The sequence below is a fragment of the Pieris brassicae genome, chromosome 1 (assembly GCF_905147105.1).
Source record: "Pieris brassicae chromosome 1, ilPieBrab1.1, whole genome shotgun sequence".
Taxonomy (NCBI): domain Eukaryota; kingdom Metazoa; phylum Arthropoda; class Insecta; order Lepidoptera; family Pieridae; genus Pieris; species Pieris brassicae.
Window position 1 is genome coordinate 14,259,212 of NC_059665.1, and position 16,260 is coordinate 14,275,471.

At 34.3% G+C, this 16,260-nt stretch overlaps 1 protein-coding gene across 1 annotated transcript; it reads left to right on the forward strand.

Annotated features, from left to right (window-relative positions):
- The first annotated feature begins 3,205 nt into the window (after positions 1–3,205).
- Positions 3,206–13,815, forward strand: LOC123710318 (hemicentin-1-like). Its single transcript, XM_045662138.1, has 10 exons — positions 3,206–3,453; positions 4,885–5,114; positions 5,412–5,534; positions 7,241–7,342; positions 7,892–8,020; positions 9,098–9,272; positions 9,641–9,825; positions 10,357–10,438; positions 10,574–10,775; positions 13,762–13,815. Exons 1-9 carry the CDS (start codon positions 3,228–3,230, stop codon positions 10,660–10,662), a joined length of 1,341 nt encoding a protein of 446 aa, XP_045518094.1. The 5' UTR covers positions 3,206–3,227; the 3' UTR covers positions 10,663–10,775; positions 13,762–13,815.
- The last annotated feature ends 2,445 nt before the right edge of the window (positions 13,816–16,260 follow it).

Consider the following 16,260-nt stretch of genomic DNA (forward strand, 5'->3'; position numbering starts at 1 on the left):
GTCTGTCACTGACAGCACCTTACCCCATCTCGTTATTAATTAGTTCCCTCAAATGGTGCACGCAGTTAAAATATCACGGAACATAGTGAATTGCATCTTCTTGTAGTCACTATTGTTAGCTTCTAATATTAATTTAATTAAATTCTAAACATTTTTATGAAACATATTCTTAAGAATCTTGCTACAAGTGCGCATGTGCAATAGTTACTCATTTGACTCGTTCGGTTGTTTACGAGTTGTTACGAATTGACTCGACCATTTTCCCGAAGTGGGATGGTCGAGTCGGAGGAGTGAGTTGGGAGGGGGGGTAGTTGACTGTCTACCGCCGTAGCGTTCGGATGTAACTTGGGTTCTGGGATCGTACCGCTTATAAAGTGTACCTATTGGTGGTGTTTCTGAGCATTTTATAAGTGGCGATGTCGGAAAATGTAAGTTTCGAAAGACACAAGGAAACATGGTATGTAAGGAATAAACGCGTGTGAGTAAGAAATGTTGTGTTATTTTTATATAATGGACCGTAACTATGAGTCACGATGTTGTTTACACCTGTGAACTGCGCTGGTTGGTGTACCATTTTACAAGTAAGATTGACTATATTTTAAGTTTGCTACACAATTTGATAATTGCTTTTATTATGTTATAATGGGGAACAAAATAAGCAAGCGCTGCTTGTAGTGTTGACCGAGTATAACAAAATACCAAATATGTACCTATGTGATTTTGTATTTCTCTTACATGTTCTTGTTACAGTTACAATGGTTAGGTCAATATGAACTATCGATGTTTTGTGATGTGATGTCAATTTGAGAGACCCATGTTTTGCTATCACGGCCAATAAGATAGGTCTTTCCGATGAGTAGCCATGATCAATATTAAAGATTTTTTGAAAGAGCGGTTTTGTGAAGCCAATATGAGTGAAAAATGTTTTCATTATCACGGCGAATATGAAATGTCTCCATAATGGTGTTAAGGTGAAAATAATAGGGCAGAACGTTTTTAACATCAATAAGATAGACTAATGCTGAGTACGTGTTTTAAGTCAATTTAAGAGACTTCTTTTATTAGTAAGGTCAATCTGAGAGACCGTATTTGGTTTAGTGACAAGTGACAATAATCATTGATATTCAGATCAGATTATTGTGCGAAGTATGCGTGATGTATGTTTCGTAAATAAAGAAGATATATTTATACTGGTATAAACCTATCGGTTTATTGGTATTACTTCTGAAAATAATGTTACATTCTGGTTGCGATTGTTATAGATCACTCCGATATGGCTCAGATAACATCAGCGTTTCCAGGCCTTGATCTTTTCGAATGCAAAGGTGACCCAGTCTCAGTAGGAGTCCGTTTTGGCTGCTATAATTGATTCAAGCATTAAATAGCGAGCTTGTTTATTACAGGTTGGTGGGCTTAAAATGTAACGATTCAGATCCCCATCAATAAATAATGAATGAAGCCGGTAATTCAACCATATAGAATAACTACTCCTTTGGAAGAGAAAGTAAACAGGAAAAGAACAGAACTGAAAGAAGCTGACATCATCGAAGAAGTCAATGGGCTATCTCCAATGTGCCAAAAATGATAAGTAGCAACACTTATTATAGTCATACCTCACAATATCCGCCAAATTAGACACTTTCACAGATCACAATGAGATTAAAGAAAAATAAATTAGCTGCAAAGTTTGTAATTTTATTGGTCTGACTTTAAAACAGTTTTTCTCAATGGATTTCAGAAACTGGCAGTGAAAAAGAAGTTAAGCCAATAATAGAGGAATCGAAAATCACAAACGATGAGAAACCTCAAAAGTTCAAATAACCTGTAATGTACTGTAATAAAGGTACTGTGTAATAAAGGTTTTTCTGAACCCGATCTTCTTTTGTTTGCTGCTGCTGGCGTTTTTTTATCTTAAATGTGTAACAAGAGCAGTGGCCTAGTGGTTTCAGCATGCGACTCTCATCCCTGAGGTCGTAGGTTCGATCCCCGGCTGTGCACCAATGGACTTTCATTCTATGTGTGCATTTAACTCGAACGGTGAAGGCAAACATGGTGAGAAAACCGGCTTGCCTTAGACGCAAAAAGTCGATGGCGTGCATCAGGCATAGAAGGCTGATCACCTACTTGCCTATTAGATTAACAAATGATCATGAAACAGATACAGAAATCTGAGGCCCAGACCGAAAAAAGTGTAGCGCCATTGATTTATTTATTTTTATGTGACTTTTTATTGTACCCGAATTCGATTTGTTCCTTTTTGCATATTTTTGTTAAATCAATTTTTTTGCATTACTTAATAAAAATTATTCACCTACACTGTCCGACAATCGCCATTATATCGAAAATAAGTATTTCTGCGATAACAATGATTATGGCTTTTGTTTTAAAACAACTACTAAACGCAATAGATGTATATCCTGGCCCAGCCTTTACTACAGCATTTTCAAGTTATAATATAGTACCTGAGTGGAGACACCAATGGATTGTGAGTACTTATTTAATTTTCAGTTAAACCATTTGTACACTTCTGAACGTCAAAAAAATAAATATTTATGAAATGCTCCTAATTTTACATTTACTACCAGATTTACCAGCTTTCAAATCAAGGGCAGGTAGAGCGGAAGTAAAGAACTGGCAATAGACTCGCCAATCTTTTTAATCGCCAAGTTTTTTGTTTTACACTACGTTTGTAAGAAGCTGCAACAATTACAACATGTTCCACATGATATTTAAAGTATTTAAAATTTATAAAATAAATTAAATACATAGATTGTTTCTCTATCAGCAGTAGGCATCCTGAAATAGGAGCATCCTTCCTTGATAAACTTTTTGGGTTCAACGATTAAAACTTCTTGCTTAAAACTAATTGCAATTTGAATTAAATCTGACAAGCTGGAGCCAAGTTCGGTAGCGGTCGTTGTATGGATATGGGCTATGTTTAGTTGTATGTTAAATGATACACTCCCTAGCTAACATTTTGTTTACGCGCAATACTATATAAGTTAGATGGCGGACATCATGAGAATACCGCCACATTACAACTGATAAATATTCGAATTAGGAAAATCCTCAGAGAATACGCCCAACAAAGAAGAATTTCATCAACTGATTTCAAGCACGGGCAATATTAAGTGCATGAAATATTTCAACATCGTATTATTATAAGGCTGTCGCAACCGGAATACGATAGTCAGTCTCATCGAAACTTTAGAGCCGAAATCATCAAAATGGTATTTAAAAATTACATTGCAAAATTTACGTTAGTTTTTCTATTCCACAATGTGCTGAGTGAAGATTTAAAAAGGAGCTTAACATTTGTGATTGATGATACTATTTCCATGTCTGATGACATAGATCAAGTAAAATCAAAAACTATTGAGGTTTTTGATGCAGTGCTTAATTCGAAGGCATCAGAAATTGAGGACTTTGTTTTGGTCACTTTCAACGATCCAGGTTAGTCTTTGTGATTAAAACAAACAAGATTAATAAATACTCTTTATTTCATGCAACAGGCTCATCTGATGTTAAGTGATACTGCCGCCCATGAACACATACACTGCCAGAAGGTTCGCAAGTGCCTTGCCTTTTAAGAATTGGTACGCTCTTTTCTTGAAAGACCTTAAGTCGAATTGGTTTGGAAATACGTCAGTGGGCAGCTGGTTCCACATAGTAGTAGTGCGCCGCAGAAACTGCCTTAATCATAAGCTAAGTTGTGCAACGTCTTTCGTTTAAGTTATACGCTTAGAATTTCATATTCTGCCCCGATGTCCGATGATGAAACTCAATCTGAACACTTTCCGAGGTAAATGCGGTAGAAGATGCACAGTCGATCAGCAGCGTCAAGAGATCACGCCAATCGGACAGTGACTGTTCGTCCATGACTTGAATCGCTCTTCGTTGAATATGATCAAGTGAAAGGTTTGGTACAGGGGATCTTCCGCCTAGACTTGAGAACAGTATTATATTTATAGTTTATAAAGTTGCATGCGGTGGACCAAAATTAAGTACCTACCGTCTCGCGTTACTGAGCACACCAAGCTCATGGCAATGGCATGGCAACTAGCCTATTGGCGGCCTACCACTGCGCAAGTGTTGAGCGAGAAATAGTTGACCGGCAGAACGGAGTTTGAAATTATGATAGTTTTTGCCTTCCACTAAGGAAGAGTTTTTAAAATAATATATTTTGCCTTCCACTGCCAACGAGGTCATGTAGGCGGAGCGGGAAGCGGAAAATGATCGACATTCATTTTCTGCATAGTTCTCGCCCCATACAGCGAGGATGTGCGTTATTTTTCGGGCGGGGAGCTGAGCACCAGTATTGGGCAGCCCTTCGTAGCATCAAAAAATATTTTAGAATGAATAGAGAACAGTTTCAAGAACTATTATCACTTATAGAAGAAGACCTCAAAAAACAAGACAAATTTCAGAAAAGCTATAATCTTTGTCATTTGTATTCCAAAACAAGGATATTTTCTCACGGCTCAATAAAGAGCTCCATCATGTCTCAATAGAGTGGCGTTGCACCGACAACTATACCTCATCGAGATGCCATGGTGACGTGGCCAGCGACGTTACCATGGCTACGTTACGACTCCATGTAAAACTAGTTTGAAGAGCATACGCAGCGGACTCCGCTGTACTTGCAGGCTCCGCTCTGCTTAACTCTTTTGCAGAGGAAGTAATTTCAGCGAGTGTCGTACGGAGTCCGTGGGAATCTCCGCTTTGGTGGAATCACATGTATAAAAATCATCGTTACGAGTATAGCGGAGTCCATATGGCTCCGTTCCGCTCGCAGTGCAATGCGGGCATTAAAATTCCTTTACGACCAGAGTGAAGAATATGCCCAGTGCTTTCGTCCGACTCATTACTTTTATTACTCTATAGATGTTGAACTACGCACAAAAACAAAAGAGGAACAAGTATTCAGTGCAAAACTAAATGATATTTCTGTTCATGGGGGCGGTGATTGCCCTGAGATGTCGATGACAGGAATAAACTTAGGGATTGAAGAGAGCAGGCCATACTCACTGTTTTATGTTTTCACTGATGCTACCGCGAAAGACATACTTTTGTATGACGAGGTTCAAAGAAAGGCACTAAACAAATTCATACAGGTTCGTGGATTAACCATAATTGCAAAGCATTGTCCTCTCAATTAAAACGCTTTATGATAGTTTGTTTTATCAAATTATTTGGCCTCATACAAAATCAGAAAGATGACAGTAATAGCCATAATTTTAACTTACCATTTTGCTTGCTATAGTCAGAGAGAAAGAGAGAGAGAAAATTCGACTTTATAAAACGGGATTTGGATGTCATAAATATATAATTTTAAGCTTAATTTTCTCTTTCTGCCTAATATTTACCTATTAGTATATTTCTTACCATTTTTGTTCTTATTTAATCAAAAGGTAACATTCTTACTGACGGGAGATTGTAATGATAGGAATAGTCCTAATTACAATGTATACAAGAAACTTGCTAACGTTACAGGAGGTCAGGTGTTTAATATCGCAAAGGATCAAGTGCATAAGGTTTGTATACCTTACTCATAACTTTTTACTCAATATACATATTATTTTATATCTAATGTCGGACTGTGAAGTAACTCAAGGAAATATATATATACATATATGTAGGTACATATATGTATATGTAGCCATAAATACTGAAAGAACGTAAAACAAAATGTTTCTTTTGCGAATAACATTTATAACTTTTACAGTGTATTAGTTTAATACATACATATAAAACAATTTAAAATATAAAAAGCTAATTCGAAGTGGTCTCCATTGGCTAGTGGTCCTTATAACGTTGAGGAAAAATATCAATAGAAGCACGCACTCTTCATGGGAAAATTCTTCACTGCTAAACGTATGGATTGTGGAGGAACTTCAAATTATCATGGCGTTTAGAGCAAGCCGCACCAGTCTTCAGCTCTGATGAAGTGCGAAACGTTCGTTTTCAACCAAAACTGCGTAGACCGAGCTTTATGGCCAGGCGCCGAGTCTTGCTGGAATGACCATTGTTGGTTATTCAACATGGTGTTTTTAAGAGGCTTCAGTACCTTCTCAAGAATGATATCCTGATACACTGGTGCCGATGTTTTGATACCTTTTTCATAAAAGTATGACTCAGTCACTCCTTCACTAACACCTAACACCACTACTGGAGTTGGATAGTTTCCACGTTGCACTTTGTCGACTAATTGAAAAGCTTCCTTAGAGCTTTGAGCATAAATACGGTCATATGGTTTGTTAAAATGTTGCTCAATTGTAAAAAAATCTGTGCTCTCCCCTTGCGTACCGCTTCAGTAGTTGTTTTGGTTTTACATTCTATTCTATCTTCATCTTCCAAGATATTTTTTTTTATTTCGGACAGGATTTTTTCGAATTCTTTCCCTTACTGCTTTGACCACCATTTTCGTACGAACACCACCTTTCGTTGTACCTGAATAGCCCGGTACATAAACATTTTACTAGGTATAGGACGCGTGGTAACGCGTATGGAGAGTTTTAAAAATTGCATTTGGCTCTATACTTACTTTGTGTTATGCAATCACAGCGATTCGGTTTTCTTTATCACCACACTCCATTTTAAAATCGCAAAATATTGTACTGGCGCCAAAATGAGAAGACCCAATGAGCAATGATTTAAAAATAACTATTCTAAATTAAGATGTAATATTTTGTTAATTTTCAATTATTACAGTATTTATGGCCAGACTAAGACTAAGTATATGATTTTTTTTAATTCAGCAATAGAAAAATAAAACTAAAAATTTGTTTATTAAAATATTGTTTACATCTTCTAAATTTGACCAAGAAACATTACGTGACTCGTGACACGCGTGAGTGCATGACTGAGTGTGTGAGTGCATTTGAGTGAATGAGTGAGTGTATTGAGTTAGCTTTTAGGAGCATCTCCTCTCTACGTAAGATATATAGCGAAGCTTAAGATAAAAAATCTTTAAAAAAATACTTCGAACCAGCTTTATGCTTCCTCCTAGGATACCGAAACCAATGTTTTTGAATGCCTCTACTTCCGTAGCGATGCTATTGCAACCTTGGGATCGAATGGTTCAACAACTCGCTATTGACATCAGGAATGTTATCGGTATCGCTATTAGAATTTACAGAGGGTTAAATTTAGAGCTTTGTCAAAATAAAACAATTTGTTGTGCAACGGTCTAATTTATGTACTTTAAGTTAATATCAATTGAAAATGAACTTGATTTCAGATAATGAATTTTATAATTGATACAATTAAAGATAAGACTGTAAAACTTTACAATTGGAACTTTCCAGCTCATGTTGATGAAAACATAACAAAACAAATTCCTGTAAGTAAAAACACTAAATTTTAAATGTTAATAATAATGCGTCTGGGGGAGACAATATACCGCTCAACTGCAGAGGCAAAGAGAAAGAGTATCCTCCTCCCTCAAAGGCTACACACTAAAATTTGGGCATCTCATAGGCTGACAGCCCCCCCCCCCCATACAAAAATTTATTGAATCATTTAAGTCAAAGGTTAAAGTAGGATTCATTAGGTCTCGTTAAAGGATTATGGATTAGAAGAATTTCTACATGTATTATTAACAAATAAAATGTTCGTAGTCCATGCGTAATAAATTCGAAACAATGGTTACGCCAGAGATCAAAACAGGTCTTTGTGTAATACTTTTTTTGAGTCAAATAAATCATGAATCAAATTATATTTTTTATTGGCCGTTAAGTGTTACATAAAGTTAACTGTTGACAAGTAGGCGATCAATCTTTTGTATATGGGTTCATCCATCATCCTACTATTAAAACTTATTAAAGAAAATATAAATTTTCATTCCTTACTTTAACTCACGTTATTTTGTTATTAAAATAATATATGTTAGTTTTCAGTTGATACCAAAGTGCAGTCTCTTACACTGTCTCTTGTAGGTAACAATTCACATATTGTTGTGAAAGATTCTAAAGGTAATGAAGTAAAAACAGAACTTATTATGGAGTCAGAGGAAACTCATGTAAGTAAACCGGAAATAAATAAATTGTCATTATAAGTTTCTGTAATTGAAATCGGTGGCGCTACTACCTTTTTAGGTCTGGGCCTCAGATTTTTGTATCTGTTTCATGATTATTTGTTAATTGAATAGGCAATAATGTGATCACCCTGATACACGCCGTCGACTTTTATCTAGGGTCTAGGGCAAGCCGGTTTCCTCATGATGTTCTCATTCAACGTTCGAGCGAATGATAAATGCGCACATAGAAAGTCCATTGGTGGACAGCCGTGGATCGAACCTCTAACCTCAAGAATGAGAGTCGCACGCTAAAGCCACTAGGCCAACACTGCTCAAGATTCTGTAATTGCTAGGCGATTTCCAGTTCCAATTTTCCATTGATGGTTTTAGTTTTGATTGTAATTCTACCCAATAATCATAAAAGTTAATCCCTGTTTCACGGGTCAAACTATTTCCGCGAAAATAGTGATAAAAAACCATTACGTTTTAAAGACCTTTATCAAAATATGCCGTTTTGATATCGTCCGTAATTATGTTTAAACAATGAAATAATCGTAAACGCTTTTGCTCTTCAATTTAATTGATTACCGTAATGTACATTTAGATTTTTTGAACAATTTCACTAAATACATAAAATCGTTGAATAGGTCGAAAAAAATGGATTTCATGATATATATTTGTAAATATACTGTACTTAGTATCCGAGTAATAATAGCATTACTATCTTTTATAAATCCTGAAAAAAAAAACAATTTTTAATTCTGCGATTAAAACACTAATAATTAGAAAGTGCTTAGAGTGCTGCATAACACAGAACTTCCTATTAAGAGACACTATTACCAAGTTAGTCTGCTTATAATTTACTATATTTATCATTTATTAAATACCACTTAAATGTTAAAGCTACAGCGATCTACAACATTAAATTAAATGGAATTTGGATCACTTCTGGACACCAAATTCAGCACCAAATATTAAGCTTATATCTCATTAGTTCCCGTTTACACCAAGTGTTTCAGATAATGTTAACCTATATGGAGAATGACGTACAAACAAATTTAAGACATCATAAAATTTTAGATAATTAAAATAAGCCCAGCAGTTGCCGGTGATTTCACAGCTGTAATAGAAAGCACCGGCGAATCAAATCTGGATATTAAGGCAATTACTCACGTATCATTTCAATATGGATTTTTAGTAATACCACCGACAACTGTTGAAGATTGCAAGAAGGCTGTTTCTAGGCCCGTAGCAGGTTAGTTAAATTATATCACTACCTCACACAGTTACCTTTTATTTCAGATATTTTACAATTAAATGCAATTATATTTCTATCATCTCATACTTTCTAGACATCTGAGTGCTTTATTGGCAAAGGCCTCCTACACATCCCTCCATTTCTGTCTGCACTGTGCCACTCTCTACCATGTATCACCTGCAGTTGCATAGACATCAATCTGGTCTATCCACCTTCTAAACTAACTCCCTTTTTGGCACCAGTTGAATACTTTTTTTGTCCACTTTTCTGTTCCTCTTACAATGTGCCCCGATCATTTCCACTTAATCTAGGTCCTAGACCTTGAAAACTTTAGATTTATTAAATAACTTATAATATTTTTTTAGGTAAAAAAATACATCTCACTATAGAGTTATCTAATAAGGGAAATGACGTGGAATTACAATCTGCCGAAATACTGGATTTGAAAGGAAATTTATTAGAAAAAAAACAGCTACGCATAATTAAAAAGGGAGACAACTTTTATGTGACAGACGAATTTATTTCACCAAGTGACATGTATAGAATCTCTGTAAGTATATTTTAGATGATTGATATAAAAATATACTTAAACCAGATTTATTTATTAATATGTACTAATTATTTATTTTATTATAATTACAACATATCTAGTACTTACTGAGTTTGATTTGTATTCAATATTCTCAAGTATTTATATATGATTATTTTTAATACCTCTTGCATATAAAATTAATTGATTAAACAAATCCATTATTTAGAAAAAGAGCTTTCCAAATAGCGCTACAGTAACTCGAGATTCGTTACTGCGCCGAGGTTATTTGCCACAAGTAGCTGTATTAAAAATAATTTGTCCAGGATTATAATATTTACTATTTATTTTCAAGGAAGTGTAATCACAGATCATAGAGTAAAAAAATAATTAGTGGTTTAGTTTAACATTGGAACACGAAAGCGCGAGTGTGACGAAAGCGAGAGTGACCTACTCCTGTCATCAGAAAAGCTAATCTTAAGAAATTTTCAGCGTGCGTTGCTTTGCGGCGTAAAATTATTAGTTTAATAATAACTATCGTTGATTTTACAGGTTAATGGCATCGATACAACAACAAAAGAAAACATCAGAAGAGATGCCACAACTGCTGTTGAGCCTTGGAATAAAGAAATTGGTTCGTTTACATAAGTTAAAATATTTGTGTGTTAACATTGATTAGATATTTTAAACTTAAAAAGAAATAAATTAGCTAGAAAGTTTGTAATTTTATTGGTCAGGCTTTAAAAGAGTTTTTCTCAATGAATTTTAGAATCTGACAGTGAAAAAGAAGTTAAGCCAATAATAGAGGAATTGAAAATCACGAACGATGAGAAACCTCAAAAGTTAAATAACCTGTAATGTTAAAGGTTTTCCTGAATCCGATGAGGATAAACGTCAAGTCTTTTGAAAGAAAACAAGTTGAGCAAGTTGTTATTTGTCCTGCGTTACAATCATCTTAATAGTGGATTAAGGTATTCGATCCTTACCATCTTTTGACTTTCAAAAAATGTTTCCGATTTATAATTTATTACTGCGCGAATTTTATCCATTCTTAAGAAGACATTCCCGAAACAAACATGTTTGTAATAACAGAAGGGAATTCATTACTTTTGTATTATTATTATATTAGGCGTCTATGACAGTGAAATTTTTGATAGCAGATATGTTGTATGGAGACGTAACAGAGACTATGCTAAAACCAAGCAGAGTAAGAGTGGAGGGGAGTTACTGGCTGTGAGTCGTAATCTTAGTGTAAGAGAACGGGTAGAGTGGAGATCGTCACCTGAAGACATTTGGATCACCATTACGCAATTCGGAAAAGTTCAATCAAAAAGGGCACTTCAATAACCTTCATATTTGTACCGTGTGCCGAAAACGCCAGTAACACACGGTTAAATGAAGTTTTACTAGAAAATCATCAGGATACATTTTTTGTCCTGGGTAATTTTAATCTTGGAAATATAAACTGGGATTTTGGTGGTGACGGTTCTTGCATTTGACTCCGGAGAGCAACAAATTGTACTTATAGATTCCTTAGAGGTGTGCAATATTTGTCAATACAATTACGTCAAAAACTTTAATGGTAGAATATTGGACCTCGTTTTATCTAACAAACTAGTACCTAGTAGTAACTGCGTGCGACGACCCATTAACTTTAGAAGACCCTCACCACAGAACCTTGAGCATAAATATTAAATCCTTAGTTTCAGATACTTTAACGGATAACACTAATGTAAGATATTTATATAACAAAGGTAAATACGATAAAATAAATAATGAGCTTAGCCGCGCGGATTGCATCAATGTTTTATCCGATAATGTCAGATCAAATCAGAATGACCTTGAAACAGCGGTATCAAAATTCTATGAAATTTTATATAATATTCGTGACCAATATATACCATTAAAAATTATAAAACAAAGTATACCTCAAAACACAACATAGTTACCTCTTATCAAAATGATCAGGGAGAAATCTAATTATCACCGCAAATTCAAAATTTATAAAAAAACCTTTCGGACTATGAATCATTTTCTATCTTAAGAACGCGAATAAAAAATAATTTTTTGCAAATGTTATTGATAAAACTGACAACTCTATAAGAAATAACCCCAAAAGCTTTTGGTCATACGTTAAAAGTAAAAAGGGAAACCATGCTTTTCCTAGTACTATGTACTATAATGATCTCAAAGCAGACAATGGTGAAGAGATAGCTAATTTGTTTGTTCAATATTTCCAGTCTACATATTTAGATTGTATTTCGGATACCACTTTATCTTTACCACAGTAAGATAGTATCTCTCACATTTCAACAATTGACATACAACCCAATAAAATAAAAAATATATTGGTAAAAAATTTAGATCTCGGTAAATCAGGCGAACCCGATCTCACCAATTTTTTTGACACAGTGTGCTGAAAACCTATCTATATCAATTTCTCATCTTTTTAGACGTTCAATACATAAGGGTTTAGTTCCTAATTTATGGAAAGCAGCTTTTATTACACCAGTTCACAAAAAAGGTAGTAAAGCAAACATCGATAACTATCGCCCAATATCCAAACTGTTTCGTATTACCAAAATATTTGAAGAAATAGTATATGAACAAGTTTACGTAGTACAGCTACGTAAACTTGTTCATATACTATTTTTCACCGCACCTAGGTTTGGAACAACATGGTTTCTTAAAAAATCGTTCAACAACGTCAAATTTAATTGCTTCCAATGAGTATATAACAGCAGGTATGAATCACGGAAAACAGGTTGATGTCATCTACACTGATTACAGTAAATGTTTTGACCGCATGGACCACAGCATTCTCCTAGGGAAGTTGTGGGTGGCAGGTATACACGTCGACCTATTTCGTTGGTTCAAATCGTATATCGAAAATCGATCGCAGGTTGTTGTTTTGCATCGAGGTGGATTAATATAACGTCAGGAGTACCGCAAGGATCCATGCTCGTACCGTGAACGATATTCAAACTTGCTTCCTACATTCTAAAATATTATTATTCGCGGACGATATGAAAATCTTAAAATACAGATGTATCTTAAAGTACAAATAGTACTAAAGAAGACTCATTTGAACTACAATGTAACTTAAATAGATTTGAAGCTTATTATCAAATTAATAAACTTGATCTTAACGTATCCAAATATTTTTCCACATACTCAAGAAAAAATAAGAATGCTATACAACTTAAAAAAATCTGTATTAAAAGATGTCAACATAATTAAAGATCTTGGATATTTGATACTCATATATTCATTGTTTGCTAAGCTTATAGAATGTTAGGGCTTTATGGTTAGGGCGGCGAGTAAGTTTAACAGTTTAACTTGTGATATTGACCTATTCGCCTCAAGTGTAGTGTCGGCAAGGAGAGCCATCTGAGCTCCTAAGTGGAATAAATAGTGAATCATAAGTTTTCATAAGTGTATAAGTTAGAGTAAGCTGTTAAGTATTACTTAACTAATTTTTACTTCGTTTATTACTGTCTTCGATATATATTTATATAATTTAATTTAATCATTTTACCAATCCATTTAATATTATTAGTACTTAACTATATGTAAAGATTTATTTAATGGCGTAAAAAACATTATATTTAGTAAGTAAGTTTGTAATAAGCTGTAAATCTTTATCAATAAATAAAATAAAAAGCAAAAGAAAGAAAATAAAAAAAATGTAATGGCTGCTTTTTTTTCCAAGGAGAATTTATAGCGTTACCACTTAAATTGAACTGAACTGAACTTAGAATAAAATAAGATTTCTTTATTTTTGATTTTTGTTTTAGATTATTGTAAAACGAGTCTTTACTTTAAAAACTTAATTAAATACACGTATTTAGACTTACTTTACTCATGTCCGTATATTTAAAAAAAACCTATTTTAGTGCCAACTCCATGGCGAGTCTTCGATCCTCGGCGATAAAATTTAAGTACTTATTGTTACAGAAAATATCAATTGACGTATCACCATACGTCAGTATATTTGAAACAACGAACGACCAAGTCAATATATTTAATTGTAAAGCGATTAATTCGATTGGAATTGACGAGAAATCGATTGATTTCAAAACTTTGTCAGAAGCTCCGAAGATCAATACATCTGTCAATGAGTATTTCAAAGAGTGGGGCCAAAGTCTTGACATATTTTGCAGGTATTTTAATGTTTAATTAAACATGTTGCAGAGTCTCGACTTACTATTTATAGAAAAAAATAACAAAAGAATCATTACATCAATTTGGTTCACATAATTATCGACAGATGTCTTTATGTACTATTTTATATCATTCTTTGCAACAGTAACCACCATAATAACCATTTAAATAAGTTTACTGATCGTAATTATATGATGATTTCAACATTAAAACAACGGCATGCCGTAATATAATGAAAGTAAATAAATATACAATCTTAAATATACATAAGCTGTTTTCCTGTACATACGTATTATATACAAAAAATCTAATAATGTAAATCATTCTCGATTCCATTTGAATACACAAATTTCATCAATATATATTCTGTGCATATGTTCGTAATTAAACACAAAGGGCTGAACCGATTTTGATGATATAACCGACATTAACTGTTTATTTGCTGTATAGATAAATAACCTAGATACCGAAACTTTTTGGTCATTCAACCTTTTGCTTTATTATTTTAGTTATTCTTTGTACATCAAAGTACGTTTATAGAGTAGAACCGTTTTTAGTTCGTAATTCAAATATAAAAGAGTTCAGATAAAACCTTTTTATCTGTTACAGGGTCACAAAAGGAAAACCAAAGCCTTCAATCAAATGGTTCTAGAAACATCCATGATCAAACATATTTACGAAATTGTCTATTAAAACAAAAACGTTACATATAGACAAATTGGGTATAGGCGATACTGGTATATTCAAATGTAAGACTAATAATTCGAAAGGCTTCGACTCAGCCGACATACAAGTATATATCCGATGTAAGTTTTAATTACGATTTTAAAATAGTACACTTAAGTAAAAGATGTCTACGTACCTAGTTGGTCCCAAAGTTCAGTCACTGGCACATTATTTTTAAATTTCAAAATGATTTTAAAAAAATGATTGCATTCTATTTTGAATGTTTGACTATTGTTTAAAACAAAAAACAATCACTTTACGTAATTTTTCACGATGGAGTGGACATTGAAAGAAAACTTAATAGCTGCTATTGCGTTGCACCGCTGTGGGCTTCAACCTTCTCTTTCATCTTGGTAAATAAAACTCAAACTCAAATGTGTAACAGGAGTGTTGGCCTAGTAGTAGGCTTCAGCATGCGACCCTGAGGTTGTAGATTCGATCGCCGGCTGTGCACCAATGGACTTTCATTCTATGTGTGCATTTAACATTATCTCGAACGGTGAAGGAAAACATGGTGAGTAAACCGGCTTGCCTTAGACGCAAAAAGTCGATGGCGTGCGTCAGGCACAAAAGGCTGATCACCTACTTGCCTATTAAATTAACAAATGATCATAAGACTTTTATTTATTTTTCGTACTGTCAAGATGTGTGAATCTAATGAAGAAATTCGATACAATTTAAAATTTTATTTCAAAAAAGATAAAAATGCAATGTGTATGGACCAAGTGCAGTGTCTGTGAGAGTAACACACATTTGGATTAAGCCTTTTCAAACCGGAAATTTTGATTTCGCTGAAATTCGCTCTGGTCGTCCTATTACGGATAAAATAGATGCCATTTTTGAAAAATGAGAGCAAGATCGGCATATCAGTAGTAACGACGTAGCTAAAGAACTGGGAATTTACCAAAAAACTGTTTTGGCGCATTTGAAAAAACTATCTACTACTATTAAATCAAAAAAGCTTGATATTTGGGTACCTCATGGGCTCTCTGAAAGAAACCTATACTCGTTTTTGATTCTTAATTACGATGTAATGAAACCGAACCATTTTTGAAGAAGCTGATAACTGGTGTTGAAGGATGATGCTGTGTGGTGGGATTGGAAGGGCATTATTTATTATAAGCTCTTACCACCTGGCAGGACCGTCGGTTCTGAACTCTACTGCGAACAACTGATATGATTAATGCAAGAAGTTGAGAGATAGCGGCCGGAATTAATCAACAGAAGGGGTGTGGTTTTTCATCATGATAACGCTAGACCTCACACATCTTTAGCCACTCAGCAAAGATTGAGAGAGCTAGACTGGGAGGTGTTAATGCATCCGCCGTAGATTCCTGACTGTGCACCTTTAGATTTCCACCTGTTTCGGTCTCTTCAGAATTCTTTAGGCAGTGTCAGGTTAACATCACGAGAGGACTGCAAAAACCAATTGTCGCGGTAATTTTATCATAAGCCCCAAAATATCAATAGGATCATGACCACCTACAGGATGGCTAAAAGTTATCAAACAAAATAGTACCCACATACTTTACTAAAATGTAAATAAACTATACTTAAAAATATTGT